This window comes from Ovis aries, chromosome 2 (genome assembly GCF_016772045.2).
Source record: "Ovis aries strain OAR_USU_Benz2616 breed Rambouillet chromosome 2, ARS-UI_Ramb_v3.0, whole genome shotgun sequence".
Lineage (NCBI taxonomy): Eukaryota > Metazoa > Chordata > Mammalia > Artiodactyla > Bovidae > Ovis > Ovis aries.
Window position 1 is genome coordinate 232,258,468 of NC_056055.1, and position 22,410 is coordinate 232,280,877.

The 22,410-nt window shown below is 42.6% G+C and overlaps 1 protein-coding gene across 44 annotated transcripts in view; it reads left to right on the forward strand.

Annotated features, from left to right (window-relative positions):
- The window catches only part of LOC101120733 (nuclear body protein SP140-like protein), an 83,415-nt gene that overhangs the window by 27,883 nt on the left and 33,122 nt on the right, over positions 1–22,410 (forward strand). For 16 of the 44 annotated variants that reach the window (XM_042244363.2, XM_042244361.1, XM_060410458.1 and 13 more), the window contains 8 exons: positions 1,757–1,840; positions 2,804–2,884; positions 7,237–7,320; positions 8,401–8,481; positions 10,856–10,936; positions 11,336–11,416; positions 18,430–18,543; positions 19,529–19,582. In XM_042244363.2, coding sequence (XP_042100297.1) covers positions 1,757–1,840; positions 2,804–2,884; positions 7,237–7,320; positions 8,401–8,481; positions 10,856–10,936; positions 11,336–11,416; positions 18,430–18,543; positions 19,529–19,582 — 660 coding nt within the window. The remainder of the gene's footprint in view (positions 1–1,756; positions 1,841–2,803; positions 2,885–7,236; positions 7,321–8,400; positions 8,482–10,855; positions 10,937–11,335; positions 11,417–18,429; positions 18,544–19,528; positions 19,583–22,410) is intronic. The other 28 variants (XM_060410465.1, XM_027965294.2, XM_042244364.1 and 25 more) reach the window with 6 other exon arrangements.

A 22,410-nucleotide genomic window follows, 5' to 3' on the forward strand; every position in this document is an offset into this window, starting at 1 on the left:
CATGGAGCAAATAAGCCTACGTGCTACACCTACTGAGCCCAAGTGCTCTGGAGCTTTTGTGCCACAGCTAGAGAACCTGTCAGTCAGTTCAGCCGCTCAGTCGTGTCCATCTCTTTGTGACCCCATGGACCACAGCACACCAGGCTTCCCTGTCCATCACCGACTCCCAGAGCTTGCTCAAACTCTTGTCCAGGGAGTCGGTGATGTCATCCAACCATCTCATCTTCTGTTATCCCCTTCTCCTCCATGAAATTCTCCAGGTCAGAATACTGGAGTGTGTAGCCTTTCCCTTCTCCAGGGGATTTTCTCCACCCAAGGATCAGTCCCGGGTCTCCTGCATTGCAGGAAGATTCTGTACCATCTGAGCCACCAGGAAAGTCCATACCTTCCCCCAATCACCCTCCCACCACATCCATTCTCTTCAACTCACCTAGATGACCCTTTGAAAAGGCAAGTTGGCTTATCTCACTTGCCTACCTTAAATCAACAATTCCTGTCATCATAAGGATTAAATCTTTCCCTTATTTTCCTTTCCATGGCTCCAGCCTCATGCATACCTCTCTGGCAATGATTCTAAAGTTCATGTAAAACTTTGAGGTACTTTCAATTTTGATGAATTTTTCTCGTTTGAGACTTTGTACACACTTAGTCCTATTCTGGGAACAGTTTTCTTCATCGATTCCTCTCTCCATTCTGCTCACTAATTGATGAGATTACATGGAAATTATAGACCATCTCAGAGATACCTCCTCTGATCCCTAGTTCTAGAAAGTAACAGTCTGAGAAATGGGGCGAGGACCAGCATCAAGGAAGGAAGGGGGAGAAAAGGCAGGTGGAAACAGACATGGGAAAAGAAAAAAATTAGGACAAAGAGAAGTACCAAGAGGTTCCAACAGCAAGATCCTGAGGTAGAAATAGAAGAAGCAGAGATGTGCAGAAAGACTGGGAATGATGAAGAGAACAAGATTGGGAGACAAGATGTGCAAGGTCCCTTAGAGTTTCCATTAGACTATCGGATTGTGCAAGCCCTCCTCTCGCCTTCATGAAACAGTAAGACACAGGCATGCAAATTGTCATAACCTCTATTTAATGGCTGGGGAAATAAAGCACAGAAAGGCATGGAGGTTACTTTAGCAAGGGCAAGGTAGCAAAGGAAGAGTGGCCACCAGCATCCTGGGTGTGTCTCTGAGGACAGTGGTGTGTGAAGCCAGCTGGCAGTCAGGGTGGGGTCACATGGTCAGAAGAGGAAGAGGAAGCCCAAGGAGTTCTGCAGGTTCTTAAAGGAGTGAATTCGGGTCCAGGAGAAAATTTTAGTTAAGGAGAAATTTATATTGGTGGGGAGGGAAAGGAAACCACTGAGAGATGGGGAGTATAGAAGTGGATCCAATCACTTGTGCTTGAAGAGAAGTAGAAAGGATAATAGGGAAAAGGAGATATACTATCACTGAAAAACAAGCAAACAAACAAACAAACAAAAACCTCAAGACCTGAAAACAAGAGATGAGGAGAGAAGCCCGAACAATTATGTGGACGCACAGCTAGGAAACAGCTGTGTGGCCGTGGAACTGTGGGCAGGACCCTGGCAGGGAGACCGAAGGAGAAGAGGCGCAAGCAGATGGCAGAGAAACAGGAGACAGGGTGGCTCTCAGACCAGTGCTTGGGGCAGCCATGTCACTGTCCCATCGCGTTGGCATGAGTGCGCTGAGGTCTGTCTCTGATTGCCCTCCACATCCATCATGCCCTTGTTTCTCCACAGTGACCAGAGATCCCAAAGCTCTCCAAGTGCCTCCTGAAGGAGAACCCAAGAAGGTGCTCAGCCTACTACCAGCAGAGGGAGAAGGTAATTATGATTTAAATTCCTAACTGCTTCAATAAATGGAAAAAAAATCCTGCATGTTTCTCATCTTGCCATTCTCTTCTTCATAGTCACATACGTACACATGGAATTGTGTCAGTTTCTCTTTTTTTCCCCCAAACTGAGAGAGACTAAGGATAAAGGTGAACTAAGCTGGGTGGGGAGAGCGCTCCTGCATGAAGAAGGTAGGGAGACAGGATGTGTCAAAGGTGGCCTGGGGTCCTGAAGTAGAAGTGCCGGGGTGACTTCAGCTGCATGTAAAATTCACATTGACACGGCAAAAACCATTGTAAAGTAATTATCCTCCAATCAAAATAAATTAATTAATTTAAAAAATCCAGTTTGGCCATTGAGGCAAGGAGATCATCAGCTTCCTTCCAGAAGTCCTAGGAATATGGAAATAAGATTTGTGAATGATGGACAGGCTTGTGATGTACAAAGGTGGTGTAGAATAGAGGTGATAAGGGGAGGCTCTCTGGCCCTGTGGTCCATGCGAAGATGGAGGGAAGAATGGGATGGGGAAAGGTGATAAAGAGCAGTGTCAAGGCTGAAAGAGAAGAAAAAAGAAGACAGGAGCAGAGGAGACATCACGCACCAAAACAAAGAGAGGCGTCTAGAGACACTGGCAGAGGAAACAAGGGCAGAGACAGAAAAGTATGCAGAGTCAGTGGGAAGAGGAAGAAGGAGAAAGAGAATTAGATGTACAGGGAGTACGGGAGAAGGGGGCTGGTTCTCAGCCTCCAGTGGTAATGATGGGAGGGAGCTACCCTGCAGGTCATGGGAACTCCAAGGGCAGATCAAGATGGTCTGGGACAGGGACAGCCGCACCCAGGAGAGAACTGAGCTTCCTGTGTCTTCACCATGAGTTTGTTTGGTTTTTTTCTTTTTTGCCATGATTTCCCCTGGTTGTATACTGAGACCTCTGAGGGATTTCATTCCTTTCTGCAGAGGATAACAAGGCCTATTGTGTGATCCATGTGGAAGAAGAGCCCCAGGAAGCCCTGAGCTCCCCATCAAGATGTGAGCCAGGTAAGGAAGGGGTATTGTCAGCCCTGAGCTGCAAGGTGTCAGATGTCTGAATTCAGAGCTGAACAGCATGACCCTGGTTATAACAGATGAGTTACCACTTAGAGTGAAATGTTAGTTGCTCCATCCTGTCCAACTCTTTGCAAACCCATGGACTATAGCCCACCAGGCTCCTCTATCCATGGAATTCCACAGGCAAGAATACTGGAGTGGGTTACCATTCCCTTCTCCTGGGGATGTTCCTGACCTGGTCTTCTGCATTGGAGGCAGATTCTTTACCATCTGCGCCACCAGGGAAGTCCTTATGTTGTAGTAGGCCAGTCCTAAAGAAAGTCTTTTGTCCTCCACAATCTTTATGTTTATTTACACTAAAGATTTGATATTGTGGTTTTAACTCTTGAGTACCCTTTATTCCTGTGAAGAATAAAGATAGATGTTTATCTAGTGTTTAACAATAATACTATTAATAATATATTTTCATAACGTTGGGTAGGCTTCCAAAGGAATACGGTCCTTGAGATCTATGTGTCAGAAAGAAAAACCAATGACCCAAAATCTCAGAAGGCGGTTATTGCCGCATATTTTTTTAATCAATCTATTGGATTATATAGTGCTTTATTCTTTTCTAAGTACTTTGGCAAACACAATTTCCTTACAAAACTTTAGGACTTAGCTAGGGAAACAGTTATTTCTCCTTAGAGATTAGGATATGGAAACATAGGAAAATGATACTTGTTTTTCCCTGAGATCAAAATAGAAAGAAGGACAAAGACTCACCTGTGTCCTGAGTATCCCACTGCAGGTAGCGGCTGTGTGAGTCTCAAACAGGGAATTGGGAGACTGGGACTGACATATATGTGTGTGCTCAGTCACTCATTTTGTCTGACTCTTTGTGGACTCATGGACTGTAGCCCGCTAGGCTCCTCTGTCCATGGAATTTTCCAGGCAAGACTACAGGAGCGGGTTCCCAACCCAAGGATCTAACCCTCATCTCTTATATCTCCTGAATGGCAGACAGATTCTTTACCACTAGAGCCACCTACCAGATATAAAATAGACTAATAAGAATCTATTGTATAGCACAGGGAACTCTGCTCAATACTTTATAATGACCTATATGGAAAAAGAGTCTTAAAAAAGAGTGGATACATATATATATATATATATATATATGTATAACTGATTCACTTTCCTGGGTATCATAAACTAATACAATATTTTAAATCAACTATACTCCAATAAAAATTAAGAAATAAATGGATATGAAATCTAAATAGAACCAGGCTGCAATATGCTATCAGGGAAGGGAGATACTTTTCAACCTGCTTTCGCTAAGACTGTCCCAAGAACATGGACATAGTGAGAATAATCGTAATACAGGAACTTCATATGAAAGACATTTGAAATCAGCCTGCCAAGGGGAAGGAAAGATTCCTGCTCATTTGTCAGTGGCAGAAGATGAGAACTTTGACAATATGGAGGAGGAATATGTAAGATGGACAAAGTAAACAGAAAGGCTAGAATTTTAACTTTTAGATTTAAATGTTAGGTGGAAACACTGCAAACAGAAAGTTAACAATAAGAGAGAAGAAGTAGAAGCGAGGAAATGAGTTCCCCAGAAGAAAGGAGTTAAACTCAGTAATCAAACAAGGTACAGAGTTTAACAGGTAGAGAAAGTGATATGAAGAGACAGACCCTAAAGGGAAAGTGCTAAGAAGTAGACAGAGTGGAGGAAAGCATGACAGTTATACATAGAGGAAAGATAAAGGAGAATGAGTGAGACATCCGCAGAGAGGAAACACCATGTGCAAGGGATGGAGAAGACTGTTGAGGACGTTGTAGGAACTGAAAGAAGGGTTGCTGCGTGGAGGCAACTTGTAAAACCAGGAGTTGAACGTGTTAGCAATGAGTGTTCACTTCAGTTCAGTCACTCAGTCATGTCCAACTCTTTGTGACCCCATGGACTACAGCATGCCAGGCTTCCCTGTCCATCACCAACTCCCAGAGCTTGCTCAAACTCATGACTGTCAAGTCAGTGATGCCATCCAACCATCTCATCCTCTGTCGTCCCCTTCTCCTCCTGCCTTCAATCTTTCCTAGCATCAGGGTCATTTCTCATGAGTCAGTTCTTCACATCAGGTGGCCAAAGTATTGGAGTTTCAGCTTCAGTCCTTCCAATGAGTATTCAGGACTGATTTCAGATTACCCCAATGATCAATGTGGCACCTGTAATAGAGGCGAGGGGCCTCTCCTCAGCCATTCTTGTCTACTTCAATCTATAACTTAACGATCCCCACATTCCTATCTCTGACCCAGACTTGTCTTTTAAGCTCATTCATCAAAGTGCCTGGATATATTTGTACAGGGATCTGTGAGACTGCTCCATTTGGATGGTTTTGGGAAACTTCAGTAGCAGACACTTCCTTACTTGCGTGGACCATCTTTCTTGATACCGCATCTGCCTCCTTTCCTGGTGTTCTTTGTTTCAGTATTGAACTCTATTGTTCCACTGTTCAGGCAGTCACCTAGGGATCATCAATGTCTCTCCCCTCTCCTTCAATTCACACAACCCATCAATCATGCAGTTTAATCAACTACACCTTGAACATGTCTGCTGCTCGTCCTTTGCTTGCCGCTCTCAACACAAAAACGCTCATCAGATCTCTCTTCTCTCTGGAACCAGAGCCAGAGCAACAGTCTCTGTCTAGTCACATACCCTCCCCCAGTCATCCTCCCACCACATCCATCCTCTCCAACTCACCCAGATGACCCTTTGAGAAGGCAAATTGGCTTACCTCACGTGCCTACCTTAATCAGTGCTTCTTGTCATAAGGAGTAAATCCTTCCCTTACTTTCCTTTCCATGGCTCCAGCCTCATGTGTGCCTCTCCTGCAGTGACTTCTAAAGTACATGTAAAACTTTGCAGTAATTCTAGTTTTGATGGATTTTTCTCATCTGAGCCTTTTGCACACACTTAGCCCTGTTCTGGGAACAGTTTTCTTGGTCCATTCCACTGTCTAATCTGTTCACTAATTGTGAGCACATGCCAATTATATTTATTTAGTTATTTGTATATTTTTGAGTGCATTGGATCTTACTTGTGGCATGTGGGACCTTCATTGCAATGTCTGGGTTTCTTTCTAGTTGTGGCCTGTGGACTCCAGAGCACGTGGGCTCTGTAGTTGCAGCTCATGAGCTTAGTGGCCCCTTGGCATGTAGGCTCTTAGTTCCTCGGCCAGGGATCAAACCCACATCCTCTGCATTAGAAGGTGGATTCTTAACCACTGGACCACCAAGAAATCCCTCACATGGAAGTTATATACCATCTCAGAGAGACCTTTTCAGATCCTTAGTTTTAGAAAACAGCAGTTTGAGAGATGGGGTGGGGATATAAAGATCAGCATCAGGGAAGGAAGGAGGAGAAAAGGTAGGTGGGAACTGACATGGGAAAAGAAACAAATCAGGACAAAGGAAATAGCGAGACATTCTGACAGCAAGACACTGACTGAGGTAGAAATAGAAGAAGCAGAGATGCATGAAAAGGGTGAGAATGGGAAAGAGAGTAAGGTTGGGAAACCATGTATGCCAACTTTACATTCTGCATCAGATTACTGGGTTGTGCAAGCCCTCCTCTTACCTTCACAAGACCAAAAGACAGGTGTGCAAACTGTTGTAACCTCTATTTTATGGCCGCAGAAATAAAGCACAGAAAGGCATGGCAGTTATTTTTGCAAGGGCAAGGTAGAAAAGGAAGGGTGGGCGCCAGCAATTGGGTGTGTCCCTGAGGACAGCGGTGTGTGAAGCCCTCTGACAATCAGGGTGGGGTCATGTGGTCAAAAGAGGAAGAGGAAGCCCAAGGAGTTCTGCAGGTTCTTGAAGGAGTGAACCAGAGTCCAGGAGACGGTTTTGGTTAAGGAGAAAGTAATGTTGGTGAGGAGGGAATGGAAATCACTGAGAAACAGGGAGCATGGAAATGGACCAACCACTTGGACTGTAAGTGATCTAGCGTAAGAAAATTAGAATGCATAATAGAGGAAAAGAGACACACTATCACTGAAAAACAAGGAAACAGGAAACCCCAAGACACGAAAACTAGACATGAGGAGAGAAACCCAGACAATCAAATGGGTGCACACCTAGGAAACAGAGCTGCGTGGAGGTGGAACTGTGGATAAGACACTGAGAGGGAGAGAAAAGGAGAAGGGGTGCAAGTAGATGGCAAAAAACAGCCAGCCTGCGGCTCCCAGGAGCAGAGCTTGGGGCAGACATATCCCTGTCCCAGCATGTTGGCACGAGCCCACTGAGGTCTGTTTCTGATCGCCCTCCATGTCCGTTGTGTCCTTGTCTCTCTGCAGTGACCTGTGATCCCAAAGCTCCCCAAATGCCTCCTGAAGGAGAAGCCGAGGAGGTGCTCAGCCTATTACCAGCAGAGGAGGGAGGTAATTATGACCGAAATTCCCAACTGCCTCAATAAATGGGAAAAAAAATCTCCTCTTCTCTCATCTTGCCATTCTCTTCTTCATATTCACTTACGTGCACAAAAAATTGTGTCGATTTTCTCTTTGGTTTTTCCCCAAACTGTGAGAGAGACTAAGGACACAGGTGAGTGGAGCTGGGTGAGGACAGCACCCCCGGAGGGAGAAGGTAGGGGGCCAGGATGTGCCAAAGGTGGGCTGAGGTCCCGAAGGAGGAGTGCCTGGGTGACTGTGTGTGTGTGTGTGCTCAGTGCTGTCCAACTCTTTGCAACCCCATGGACTCTAGCCCGCCAGGCTCCTCTGTCTTTCGAATTTTCCAGGCAAGAATACTGGAAAATTTCCTACTTCAGGGGATCTTCTTGAGCAGGGATTGAACTTGGGTGATTTTAAGTGCATATAGAAATCCAGTTGTCAGCAGGTTATGGCCACCGAGGCAAGGAAATCGTTTTCACCTTCCTTCTGGAAGTCCTAGGAACAGGAAAATAACTTTTGTGAATGATGAGTAGGCTTGCGATTTAGAAAGGTGACGTAGAATTCTTAGACTAAAGCTGATGAGAGGAAGCTTTTGGGCCCTGTGGTCCATGTGAAAAATGGAGGGAAGAATGGGATGGGGAAAGGCAATAAAGAGCAGCGTCAAGGCTGAAAGACGAAGAAAAAAAAAGGAGCAGAGGAGACATCACGCACCAAAACAAAGAAGCATCTAGAGACACTGGCAGAGGAAACAAGGGCAGAGACAGAAAAGTATGCAGAGTCAGTGGGAAGAGGAAGAAGGAGAAAGAATTAGATGTACAGGGAGTGCAGGAGAAGGGGGCTGGTTCTCAGCCTCCAGTGGTAATGATGGGAGGGAGCTACCCTGCAGGTCACGGGAACTCCAGGGGCAGATCAAGATGGTCTGGGACAGGGACAGCCCCACCCAGGAGAGAACTGAGCCTCCTGTGTCTTCACCATGAGGTTTTTTGGTTTTTTTTTTGTTTTGTTTTGTTTTGCCATGATTTCCCCTGGTTGTATACTGAGACCTCTGAGGGATTTCATTCCTTTCTGTAGAGGATAACAATGCCTGTTATGTGATCCATGAGGAAGAAGAGCTCCAGGAAGCCCCGAGCTCCCCACCAAGATGTGAGCCAGGTAAGGAAGGGGTATTGTCAGCCCTGAGCTGCAAGGTGTCAGATGTCTGAATTCAGAGCTGAACAGCATGACCCTGGTTCCCTCCTCATGGTCTAGTTATTGTTTGGTCACTCAGTTCTCTCCAGCTCTGTGTGACCTCACGGCCTGCAGCAAGCCGGGCTGCCCTGTGCTTCACATCTCCCGGAGCTTGCTCAGACTCATGTCCATTGAGTCAGCGATGCCATCCAACCATCTCGTCCTCTGTTGTAGAGGATCAGTCCTAAAGAAAGAATCTGTTTTTCCTCCACAATCTGTATGCTTGTTTACACTAAAGACTCAATACTGTGATTTTCACTCCTGTGCACCTCTTATTTCCTATAGAGAATTAAAGGTAGGTATTTATCTAGTGTTTAATAGTAATATTATATTGTTATAATTTGTCTATAATTGATAGACTTCCAAAGAAACTTGGTCCTTGAGATCTACTTGTCAGAAAGAAAGACCAATGACCTTAAGCCCACAAGCAGTTTTTGCCACATACTCTTCATCAGATTATTGGATTATGCAGTGCTTTATTGGGCTTCCCTGATAGCTCAGTTGGTAAAGAACCTACCTGCAACGCAGGAGACTCTGGTTCGATTCCTGAGTCAGGAAGATCTGCTGGAGAAGGGGTAGGCTACCCACTCCAGTATTCTTGGGCTTCTCTTGTGGTTCAGCTGGTAAAGAATCTGCCTGCAGTGTGGAGACCTGGGTTTGATCCCTGGATTGGGATCCTCTGGAGAAGGGAATGGCTACCCATTCCAGTATTCTGGCTGGGAGAATCCCACGAACTGTATAGTCCATGGGGTCACAAAGAGTCAGACATGACTGAGTGACTTTCACTTTTAGTGCTTTATTGTTTTTCAAAGTACTTTGGCAAGTGAGATTTCCTCACAAAATTTTAGTTCTTAGCCCAGGAAACCGTTATTATCCTTCCTTAGCAATTAGAATACAGAAGCACAGAAAAAAGAATATTTGTTTTCCCCTTGAGATCAAAGTAGGAGGAAGGGTGAAGACCAGTGTCCTGAGTATCTCAGTACCGGTGGTGGCTGTGTGAGGCTTGTAGGAAGTCATGTCATCATATGATGGGAGTCCAAAGGGAGACCTGCAACATCTCAATCGCAATGGAACAGAGCCTGAACCAGAGAGCCTTCCACTTCTCAAACAGAGTAGGGAGTGGAAGAGATTAAGAGAGAGAGAGTGAGGCAAGAAATGAATCCTGCTGCAGGGTGTGGGGGCTTCCCCTGCGGCTCAGTGGTAAAGAATTCACCTGCCAATTCAGGAGATGTAGGTTCAGTCTTAGTTGGAAAGATCTCTTGGAGAAGGAAATGGCAACCCATTCCAGTACTCTTGCCTGGAAAACCACGCGGACAGAGGAGACTGTGGGCTATAGTCCATGGGATCACAAAACTTGGACATGACTGAGTGACTAAAGAACAACAATAGGATTTGAAAGACCTAGAGGAATAGCTTCCCTGGTGGCTCAGAGGTTAAAGTGTCTGTCTGCAGTACGGGAGAACCAGGTTTGATCCCTGGGTTGGGAAGATCCCCTGGAGAAGGAAATGGCAACCCACTCCAGGATTCTTGCCTGGAGAATCCCATGGACAGAGAAGCCTGGCAGGCTACAGTCCATGGGGTCGCATAGAGTTGGGCATGACTGAGCGACTTCACTTACTTACTTACTTAGAGGAATAGAGCTGGAGAGAATAAGCAAAAAATGAGAGTTCAAGATCATCACTGAGGAAAAAATGTAAAGATAGGAGATGTTGCCAGGGCGGTGGGGAGAGCACACAAAATCAAAGATACATTTTCATAATTATACACAATTATTCTCCTAGTGCAGAAGCAGAAATGTTTAGAGGCAGGTCTGAGAAGCAGAGGGCAGGAGAACGAGGTGAATAAAGTGGAAACAGAGGCAAAACAGGCTTCGATGGATCTCAGGTGTAGTCCTTGGAGCAGATGTCCTTCTTCCCAAAGGGCAGCTCACTTGTGCTCTGAACGTCCTAGCTCAGCTCATTTCCTTCTTTCTTTTTTTTAAAGTGGAGTATAATTGCTTTACAATGTGTTAGTCTCTGTTGTACAATAAAGTGAATTAGCTGTAAGTATCCATATATCCCCTCTCTGGCATCCCTCCCGCCATCCCACCAGCCTAGGTCATGACAGAGCTGAGCTCCCGGTGCTATACAGCACCTTCCCACTGTCTATTTTACACACGGTAGTATTTTTGGGTCAATCCTAATCTCCCAATTAGTCCAACCTCCCCTTCCCTATCCCTGTGTCCACATGTCCAATCTGTACATATGTACATTCCTGCATGGAAACAAATTCCTCTATACCATTGCTCATGTCTTTTCAGTGTCCTGTGACCCTGAAGCTTCCCAAATGAGTGACAAAGAAGAACAAGAGGAGCTGCCCAGTCAGCCACTGGATGGCGAAGGTATTCATGATTTCAACTCCTATTTCACTAATTGAACCTTTTTCTGTCTCCCTCTTTCAATCTCCCTTCCTACCCTACTCCCCTTCACATGCACACACAGAAGAAATACGAGGTGCCACATGGAAAGAATCAAAAAGACAGAGGAAATTAGTTATATTAGAAGGGAGTGAGATGGGTTTGTTGTGAGATTATGTTCAGCCTCCAGTGATAGTGTCAGGAGCCTTGTTAACCTCCAGGTCAGCTGAGCTCAAAGGCGGGAGGGTCTATGCGTTGGGACATCCCCACCTTGGAGATTCTTTAGCCACCTTAGTCTTCCTGGTTGTTTCTGGTAGGGCTTTCCTACTATGGTTTCCATTGGTCATACACTGGGTTTCTAAGAGATTTCATTCTGTTCATCAGAAGGCAGCGGCACCTGTTTCGAAATATGTGATGAAGAAGAGACTCAGGAATTCTTGAGCCCACCACCAAAAAGTGGACCAGGTGAGGGAGATAAGGATAGTCTGGGTTGCAAGGCCTCAGGAGGATGGGGTTTCCTAATGGATGCTACTCTGGGAATACCCCACAATGGAAGTTTCAGTTAATTCTGAACTACAGTCTTCATGTTTACCTTGATTCTTTGGGAAAATGCCAGGACTTTGTGCGTGCTGTGCTCTGTTGTATCCAACCCTTTGTGACCCCATGGACTGTAGCCCACCTGGCTCCTTTGTCCTTGGGATTCTCCAGGCAAGCATACTGGAGTGGTTGCCATTTCCTTCTCCAGGGGATCTTCCCCGCCTAAGGACCGAATCCATGTCTCTTTCACCCCCTGCACTGGCAGGCAGATTCTTTACCACCAAGCCACCTGGGGAAACCCCCACCACCAAAGCATGGACCAGGTGAGGGAGATGAGGATTGTCTGGGCTGCAAGGTGTCAGGAGGATGGTGTTTCCTGATGTATTGTACTCTAGGAATACTCCACAATGAAAGTTTCAGTTAATTCTCAAATACCGTCTTCACATTTACCTTGACTCTTTGGGAAAATGCAAGGGACAAGAAACCCTGAGCAACTCCACAATTAGGAGGTCATGCTGTTTGATTGTAAGTATCCATGTATTCAGTTGTAGTGGATACAATCTCACACAGGAGAAAGAACACAGAAGCTGCGCAAAAATGTGATTAATTTTTAGTGGAACTGTTAGTACATTATCTCTATCTATTTAGTATCCCCCAAGAATGTTTACATTCACCTCTTCCAGCACAGGAACATAATCTTTCATTTATCTATTGTCTATAGAGAGTTAATTTATTGCTTAAGTTGGTGCGACATGTTTTGTATCACCATCAATGATTTCTTTGTCTAAATGTTTGAACTTTTGACCTTATTATGGGAATAACTCATGACTTCAAATGTTTGAGGTTCTTTGGGGGTTTTAGTGGTTTCCTACTCCACGGATAACTCTCAAAGACAAAGTACAATGGGGTTTAAGCTGATTCTCATGACTAAGTCATGGTCTTGATGTAAATGATCTGTAGCATCCTTGCCCTAAATGGCAATCAATAGCTGCCAGACTCATGTTTCTTAAGGCTGTTTATCTGGATTAATATTGATTTTAGAAGCATAATTGCAACTAAAGTCATAATTTTTTTTAAGAAGTTGGTTTGGGATGACAGTGTATTCAAAAATTCTTCAAATTGGCTCTACTAGAAATACTGCAGAAGAATTAAATTAAAAGTTAGGGTAGTGATCATAAGTGTGTCAGTCTTGGAATGTTATTATTAGCAGTAAAGATAACATAATGGGGAAGTCAGAGGCTTCAGACATTACACCAGTAAATTGAAAAGCTGAAATAGCAAGGATAAAGGATAAAAAGTGTGAAGGAGAATGTGACAATCAGTGCGACAAGCTAGACATCCAGGAGAACCTTACTTTGAAGATCTTGAGTGGAAGCAGTTCTACCTTATGGAATTTGTTCTGGGAATCTTTGGGAATTCACTTGATATCCATTTTTCTATGGGTTCCTGAAGATATTTAAAATCTGTTTCCATTGTATTCAGATGTTACAATCTACTCCAAAACCAAAATAGCTTTCAGTTTTAGCAATCTGACATATCCTAGAAAGAGCCCCCGGCTTCCCCAGTGGATCAGCAATGAAGAATCTACCTGCAATGCAGAATGCAGGAGACATGGGTTCAATCCCTGGTTTGGGCAGATCCCCTAAAGGAGGAACTGGAAATGCACTCCAGTACTCTTGCCTGGAAAATCCTATGGACAGAGGACCCTGGTGGATTACAGTCCATGGGGTTGCAAAGAGTTGGACACGACTTATCAACTTAACAACAACAATCACAGAGAAGTTGCTACGTTCAGTTACTTGAGATAATTTTGCTTTCTGTAAGGGAATGAACTCTACAAGGAAATCTGAAGCAGTCATTGCATAACCAGCCTGGGATCTTATTTGTCTTTATTATCTTTCGTCTCAATTTTATTCTCATTTTAGAGATAATATTTATCACCAAATAATATTAAATCAGGATTTAGTATGGAAGTGAACTTCCAGATGTTCAAGCTGGATTTAGGAAAGGCAGAGAAACCACAGAACAAATGGGCAACATCCATTGGAGCACTGAAAAAGCAAGAGAGTTCCAAAAAAAATCTACTTCTGCTTTATTGAATATGCCAAAGCCTTTGACTGTGTGGATCACAACAAACTGTGGAAAATTCTGAAAGAGATGGGAATACCAGACCACCTGACCTGCCTCTTGAGAAATCTGTATGCAGGTCAAGAACAACAGTTAGAACTGGACATGGAACAACAGACTGGTTCCAAATAGGAAACGGAGTACGTCAAGGCTGTATATTGTCACCCTGCTGATTTAACTTATATGCAGAGTACATCATGAGAAATGCTGGGCTAGAGGAAGCACAAGCTGGAATCAAGATTGCTGGGAGAAATATCGATAACCTCACATATGCAGATGACACCACTCTTAATGCAGGAAGTGAACAACCAAAGAGCCTCTTGATGAAAGTGAAAGAGGAGAGCGAAAAAGTTGGCTTAAAGCTCAACATTCAGAAAACGAAGATCATGGCATCTAGTCCCATCACTTCATGGCAAATAGATTGGGAAACAATGGAAACAGCGAGAAACTTTATTTTTGGGGCTTCAAAATCACTGCAGGTGGTGACTGCTGACATGAAATTAAAAGATGCTTGCTTCTTGGAAGAAAAGCTATGACCAGCCTAGACAGCATATTAAAAAGCAGAGACATTACTTTGCCAACAAAGGTCTGTCTAGCTATGGTTTTTCCAGTGGTCATGTATGGATGTGAGAGTTGGACTATAAAGAAAGCTGAGTGCCAAAGAATTGATGTTTTTGAACTGTGGTGTTGGAGAAGACTCTTGAGAGTCCCTTGGACTGCAAGAAGAGCCAACCAGTCTATCCTAAAGGAAATCATTCCTGAATATTCATTGGAAGAACTGATGCTGAAGCTGAAACTCCAATAATTTGGCCACCAGATACAAAAAACTTCCCCATGGAAAAGACTCTGATGCTGGGAAAGACTGAAGGTGGGAGGAGAGGGGATGACAGAGAATGAGATGGTTGGATGGCATCACCAACTTGATGGCTATGAATTTGAGTAAGCTCTGGGAGTTGGCGATGGACAGGGAGGCCTGGAGTGCTGCAGTCCATGGGGTCGCAAAGAGTTGTACACAATTGAGTGTGTTGGCCATCTGGTGATGTCCATGTGTAGAGTCTTCCCTTGTGTTGTTGCAAGAGAGTGTTTGCTATGACCAGTGCATTCTCTTAGCAAAACTCTAATAGCCTTTGCCCTGCTTCATTCTATACTCCAAGGCCAAACTTGCTTGTTACTCCAGGTGTTTCCTGACTTCCTACTTTTGCATTCCAGTCTTCTATAATGAAAAGGACATCTTTTTTGAGTGTTAGTTTTAAAAGGTCTTATAGGTTTCATAGAACCATTCAACTTCAGCTTCTTCAGCATTACCGGTCAGGGCATAGACTTGGATTACTGTGATATTGAATGGTTTGCCTTGGAAACGGACAGAGATCATTCCATCGTTTTTGAGATTGCATCCAAGTAGTACATTTTGGACTCTTTTGTTGACCATGATGGCTACTCCATTTCTTCTAAGGGATTCCTGCCCATAGTAGCAGATAAAATGATCATCTGAGTTAAATTCACCCATTCCAGTCCATTTTAGTTCCACTGATTCCGAGAATGTCGATGTTCACTCTTACCATCTCCTGTTTGACCACTTCCAATTTGCCTTGAATCATGGACCTAACATTCAAGGTTCCTATGTAATACTGCTCTTTACAGCATCGGACCTTGCTTCTATCACCAGTCACATCCACAACCATGCTTAGCACCATCCCTTCATTCTTTCTTAAGTTATTTCTCCACTGATCTCCAGTATGGATATGAGAGTTGGACTGTGAAGGAGGCCGAGCATCAAAGAATTGATGCTTTTGAACTGTGGTGTTGGAGAAGAATCTTGAGAGTCCCTTGGACTGCAAGGAGATCCAACCAGTCCATTCTGAAGGAGATCAGCCCTTGGATTTCTTTGGAAGGAATGATACTAAAGCTGAAACTCCAGTACTTTGGCCACCTCATGCGAAGAGTTGACTCATTGGAAAAGACTGATTCTGGGAGGGATGGGGGCAGGAGGAGAAGGGGACGACAGAAGATGAGATGGCTGGATGGCATCACTGACTCGATGGATGTGAGTCTGAGTGAACTCCGGGAGATGGTGATGGACAGGGAGGCCTGGTGTGCTGCGATTCATGGGGTCACAAAGAGTCGGACATGACTGAGCAACTGAACTGAACTGAACTGATCTCCAATATCATATTGGGCACCTAATGACCTGGGGAGTTCATCTTTCAGTGCCCTATCTTTTTGCCTTTTCATACTGTTCATCGGGTTCTCAAGGCAAGTATACTGAAGTGCTTTGCCATTCCCTTCACCAGTAGAAGTTAGTACTTCTTAATACATTTAATATAGTTTCATTTGCAGGATAAAGCCCTACTTATTATATTTTTAGGAGTTTGTTTGAGGGAAATATTATTAAATTATTCATTTACTTTTGACATACCAAAAATTCCCCACTGAAACCCAAAGATATCTTTTGTAAAAATTTGCTGTTTATTAAGTGCAAGAGTTAGACTCATACTGAGAGTACAAAGAGGAAGTGGAAGTTCTGCCAGTGGGAGCTTGTAACTTTGACAGAAACAAACCCATGACAAACAAAGAGGCCACTCCACCCAGTCATAAGTATGAATAGTGTCCTGCTCGTAAATGAGGCGTTGAACTCATCAATCAGAGAAGAGAAAGAAGACATATGATCAATTACATGATAATAGTTATGTACTAAACAAACTGGTTTTCTTTCACAAATTAATACAATGTCAAATATCCTCATGAAGGTTTTGGTGAAAGACCCAAGACAAACGTGACCAAATATATTTGCACAAATTGGCTATGGTCTAATGGAGCCCCACCCATTAGTCTTTGGGGCTGGCATGGGTTGGGGATACATCAAGTCTGTGTCTCTATGTATTTGCTTTGGATCACTATCTTCTAATAATTAAAAAGCATGGGAAACTCAGGAATACACAAACACACATGAGATAAGACTTTTTTAAAAAATAGACAAAAGAAAAGAGATTAAATGAAGTCGTGGAAGCATAAGCACATTGACAGAATGTCTGTTAAATGCTATGCTGCCAAACCGAAAGGTCCAGTGATTTCATATCTAATTTCATACTTATCTTTAAATACTAAAGTAAATTCAGTAAAACCTCAAAGAAACAAGTCAGAGCTCAAGGTGTTCTTGGGACAGCTTCACTTGGAAGTGGATCAGGAAGGCAATCTGAGTCATGCACAGAAAGCTGCAGGTTTGTTCCTGTTGGTTCAAGGGTCTCAAAAGACACCCCTAAACAAGTCTTTGTGATGATCTTGCTGGGAGCTCTGTGTTTGAAGGCAGAGGTCATCATGCAATATCTGAAGCTAAAGCTGGCAAGGCACATGGCCAGAGGAGGCACTGTGCTTATGGGACTCAGTGTCATGCAAAAAATAGTTTATTTTATTCATTTATTTTTATTTGAATTTTATTTATTTTAATTAATTTTTATTGCAGTATATTAGATTCACAATGTTGTGTCTTTATTTACAGTTTTAGGAAGCATGCAGTTCAGGGACAGCAGATTTTCAGAAACAGCAGTGTTTATAACTAGGTTAGCATCTAGTCACACTCACAGGCTTGCTGAAGTGTGTCTGTTGCTGAATGGCTGACTTTCATAAGTGTAAGGCCACTCTTAATTGGCTGGATTTAAATGTGGTTAGTGATGTAAACAGTCATTGGCCAACTGGGATAAATTTAAAACTGGTTCTGGTAATTATGGTTTGCAATTTTCAAGAGAGTTTTTCCCAGAAGGATAAGATCTTTTTATCTTATTCTTAAAGCTTAAAGTAGAAAAAGAAAAGTAGAGAAAGAAATTCAGTTCAGTTCAGTTCATTTCATTTCAGTCGCTCAGTCGTGTCCGAGTCTTTGCGACCCCATGGACTGCAGCACACCAGGCCTCCCTGCCCATCACCAACTTCCGGAGTTTACTCAAACTCATGTCCATTGAGTCGGTGATGCCATCCAACCATCTCATCCTCCGTCGTCCCCTTCTCCTCCTGCCCTCAGTCTTTCCCAGCATCAGAGTCTTTTCAAATGAGTCAGCCCTTCGCGTCAGGTGGCCAAAGTATTGGAGTTTCAGCTTTAGCATCAGTCCTTCCAATGAACACCCAGGACTGAATTCCTTTAGGATTGACTGGTTGGATCTCCTTGCAGTCCAAGGGACTCTAGAGTCTTCTCCAACACCATAGTCCAAAAGCATCAATTCTTCGGCGCTCAGCTTTCTTTATAGTCCAACTCTCACATCCATACATGACTACAGGAAAAACCACAGCGTTAACTACACGGGCCTTTGTTAGCTAAAGAGAAAGCAGAATGAGGTACAAAAGATATGAAGAAACATGGTTCCATTGGACCTCAGGTGTGATTATTGGAGCAGATGTACTTTTTTCCGGGAAGCAGTTTATCTTAGCTCAGAATATCAGTGTGCAACATGAAAGCACCAGGAACTTTTTCCTAATCACCGTCTCAGGATCTGTAGGCAGTAATGTTCTTGTTTCCCTTCAGTATCTGGCAGACTAGAAGCTCTGCAAATGAATACAGAAGAAGATTCAGAAGCGCTAAGTTCTAGCCCACTATCCTATGATGGCCAAAGTAATTATGAATTTAAAAAAAACAAAACACAAAGTTCTGGTAAAGATAAAGAGATAAGAAAGGGAAACAGGGAGACTTAGAGAAAGAGTTAGATGTATGGAAAATCAAAGGAAGATTTCAGAGGAAGAAGTAGAAAAGGGGGATCAATAAAAAGGGGTCCAGAAAAGAGGATCATTGGGGAAATAAAAAATCTTCATAAACCTTGATTTTGACCCAGAAACAGAGCTACCAATGTTTGGAATTGAGTGCTCCTGTGTGATGTGCTTCGGCGAAGAGGTACGCAGAATTCCAGAAGAAAGAACTGAAAATATGCAAGCTGGTGACAACAGAGGTAAGGCTTCCTGAGGGTGGCAAGATGGGGGTGGCTCCACTGGCAACACAGACCCAGGTAGGGTGGTGGCAGATGGAAGGAAGGAATACAGAATATGGGTGGCTTCCAGTCTATCCCAGTATCCTGATCTCTGCATTTGCTTGACCTGATCCTTTTGGGAATAGCAGGGAAGCAAGAGATCATTATAAAATTGTGTTTAAGGGGTGGCCCGTGTTGATTATAGATGGTTGGTATATTAATTGGGCTTCCCTGGTGGCTCAGATGGTAAAGAATCTGCCTGCAATGCAGGCAACATGGATTTGATCCCTATATTGGGAAGATCCCCCAGAGAAGGGAATGCCAACCCACTCCAGTATTCTTGCCTGGCAGGCTACAGTCCATGGTGTTGCAAAGAGAAATACACTCTTTAAAGTGGCAGTTTATTGTTTATTACATCAGTGTATTACTAACAAAGCTTTGTGATTTACAGTGACTTCTATCCCTGTCACCCAAGAAAGTCAAGTGTATGTCCATTAGTAGGTAATAGTGTCATTTTGTCACAATCTTAGAAAGGTCTCAAAAGATAGCTACTCCTGCCACTTAACTGTCAGAGGGAAAGACTTCAGATCAACTATTCTTAACCCAGCATATATGTTTGATAAATGTTCTCCAGCACGTCACTTGTTTATATAGTGATACTATTCACTTTTGCATATAAGGTCTTATTTCATCCTAACAAAATTCTTAAGGACTAGACAAATATCCCTGAGTAAACTGAAATTGATAGATATTGAAGAATGTCTTTCAAAGTCCCATTAAGAAATAATGGAAGACCCAAGGTCCGGGGCTCCCATATCTCAATTCAGTAGGGTTGATTCCTTTACGATAAAAAGAGATGATAACCCAAACATCTTCATAAATTCAAGCCTTCTGCAGTATGAATCATCTTAAGATTTGTAACTTTCATTTATTTATTTTTGTTTCCACACCATGTGTTTTTTTCTAGATACGGCGGATCTTGGGAACAACTCTGCTGTGAGAAAACCCAAGAGGAGAAGAAGTAAGAGCGCATGCAATTTTATTTGCTTTTGATATTAAAATGAGTCTTTAATGCCTGTTTCATTATTATTATTATTTATAATAATGTGTTAATAATATGAAAACCCCATAAAGGTGTCTATATCCTAGTCTCTGGAACCTGTACTCTGTTATCTTACATGGCAAAAGGGATTTTATACATATGATTAAGATTAAGATAATGGAGATTATCCTGCATTTTCTGGGTGCACTCAGTGTCATCAAGTGGGCCTTAAAATATGAAGAACTGTTCCTGACTGTGAAGAGAGGAGGAAGTGATTATGGAAGATAGTCACACAGAGATGCAATATTGCTAGCTTTGCAGATGAAAGGAAAGAATAAGGAATATCGATGGCTTCTGTTAACAGAAAGTAAGAAAGGAAAGGAAAGAGATTTCCCTCTACAGCCTCCAGACAGGAGTGAAGCCCTACTGAAACCTTGATTTTAGCCCAGAGTGACCCTTGTCAGACTTCTAACCAACATAACTATAAGATAATGAACTGTTTTAAGCCACTAAATTTGTGGTCATTTGCTATGGTACCAATTAAGGAGTAATATGGATTTTGGTTATTGGAAGTGGGATGCAGCCAAAATTCATTCCTAAAAAGGTGGAAATGGCTTTGAATTTGGGCAATGGGCAGAGGGAATTTGGGTAATAAGAATTTTAAATAGAACAATAAAAAATGTCTAGATTGCCTTGAACAGTTAGTATAAACGTGGTGCTGAAGACTGCTTGTGAGGACTTGGAAGTGAAGAGCATGGTAGGAAAAATCTATGTCATTTTGGAGAATATATAAATCATTATGAAAAAGCTGTTAGTAGCAATATGGAGGCTAAAGGTGTCATGAAGGAAATAAGGAAAATGTTTTTGAAAATGAAAAGGGATACATTAGTGGCAGAAAGCTCAGCAAAATTAAGTCCTGCAGTTATGTGGAAAGCAGAATTTTTTGGATATATAGCTAAGGAGATTCCTAATTACCATGATAAAGGTGCAGCTAGTTTCATGTTGCTGCTTAGAGTAAACTGCAAAAGGAAAGAGGTAAGTCAAGGGAAGAGCTGCTAAACAAAAGGAATCAGAACTTGATGATTTAAAATTTTTTTAGCCTATTCAGATTGCAAAATGCTAAAGTTAGGAGAGTCACTGTCAGGAAAACATGCTCTGTGGTGACAACCAAGAGTGTCACTATATAACGTTTTGCGAATGTCCCAGAAGTAGTGAAACATCAAAGTATTAAGTCACACAAATTGTTCTTCAAAGAGATTAAGTTTGTGACCCATAGATACCCTCAGCCATCTCAGCAGAAGTGAAAAATGGATATGTTAGTCTACAAGAAAGATTTGTGGAGGAGACTCTCATCTAATGGATGAGATTCTCATGACATATATGGGAGATATAGAAGATTCTTAAGACATTTACACCAACAGAAACAGAGATGTCCTTGTTCTAGTCCTTAGAGCCTGTAATCTGTTACTTTACCTGGCAGAAAAGACACTGGTGGTGTGATTAAGGTAAAGATTTTGACATGGGGAGATTTTTCTAGATTATCTGGGTGGCCCCAATCAAGTCTCATGGATCCTTAAAATCAGAAAACTTTTCCTGCTATGGAGAGAGGGATATGTGACTATAGAATAATGATCAAGGAGATACAGTGTGGATGGCTTCAGAGAATAAGGCAGGGAGCAATGAGCCAAGAAATGGGGGCAGCCTTCAGAAGCTTGAAAATGTAAAGAAATCAAATATCCCCTACAGCTTCCAGAAAGAAACAAAGCCTCTAGATGCCTTGATTTTAGCTCAGTGAGACTTGTGTCAGATTCCTGATCTTCCAAACTGCAAGATAACACATTGCGTTTCTTTAAGCCAAGAAGTTTCTGGTAATTTATAATAGTAACAATAGAGAACTAATACTTTTCGTAAGACAAAACAGAAACAAACAAAAATCCTGAGTTTCACCTTTATATCATTAGGTTCAGTTCAGTTCAGTCGCTCAGTCGTGTCTGACTCTTTGCGACCCCATGAATCGCAGCACGCCAGGCCTCCCTGTCCATCACCAACTGCTAGAGTTCACTCAGACTCACGTCCGTCGAGTCAGTGATGCCATCCAGCCATCTCATGCTCTGTTGTCTCCTTCTCCTCCTGCCCCCCAATCCCAATCCCTCCCAGCATCAGAGTCTTTTCCAATGAGTCAGCTCTTCACATGAGGTGGCCAAAGTACTAGAGTTTCAGCTTTAGCATCATTCCTTCCAAAGAAATCCCAGGGCTGATCTCCTTCAGAATGGACTGGTTGGATCTCCTTGCAGTCCAAGGGACTCTCAAAATAGCAATTTATAGTTCTTCAAATCTTGCTGTTTTCAAAATTTTTAAATATGTGATCCGTATAAATTTTGATTGATGTGTATCTTCCCAGATTTTTCTATGCATGTTTTGAGATATTTACATCTTACACTAACACATTATATCATAAATCTATTTAGATTGTTATATTTCCCTTACTTTAAATCAGAATGTCATGCACAAGAGATTATAAACATTTAACATTTTACCAACTTAACTGTAAAAAGTTTTATTTTATTCTGCTTTAATTTGCATTGCTCTCATTTTTATTGTGGTTGAGCATTTTATCAGTTATTTGTTTTCCTTCTTCTAAAAGTGGATAGTGTGTATGCCTTGCCAGTATTGCTATCTTTTTTTTAAACCATACTGAAAAAACATAGGAATATTTATATATACAGTAAACTTTGCCTATGTATACTGTTAGTATTTTATTTCATTTGATGTTATTCTCTTAGGTTTATTTATAACATATTTTGTCC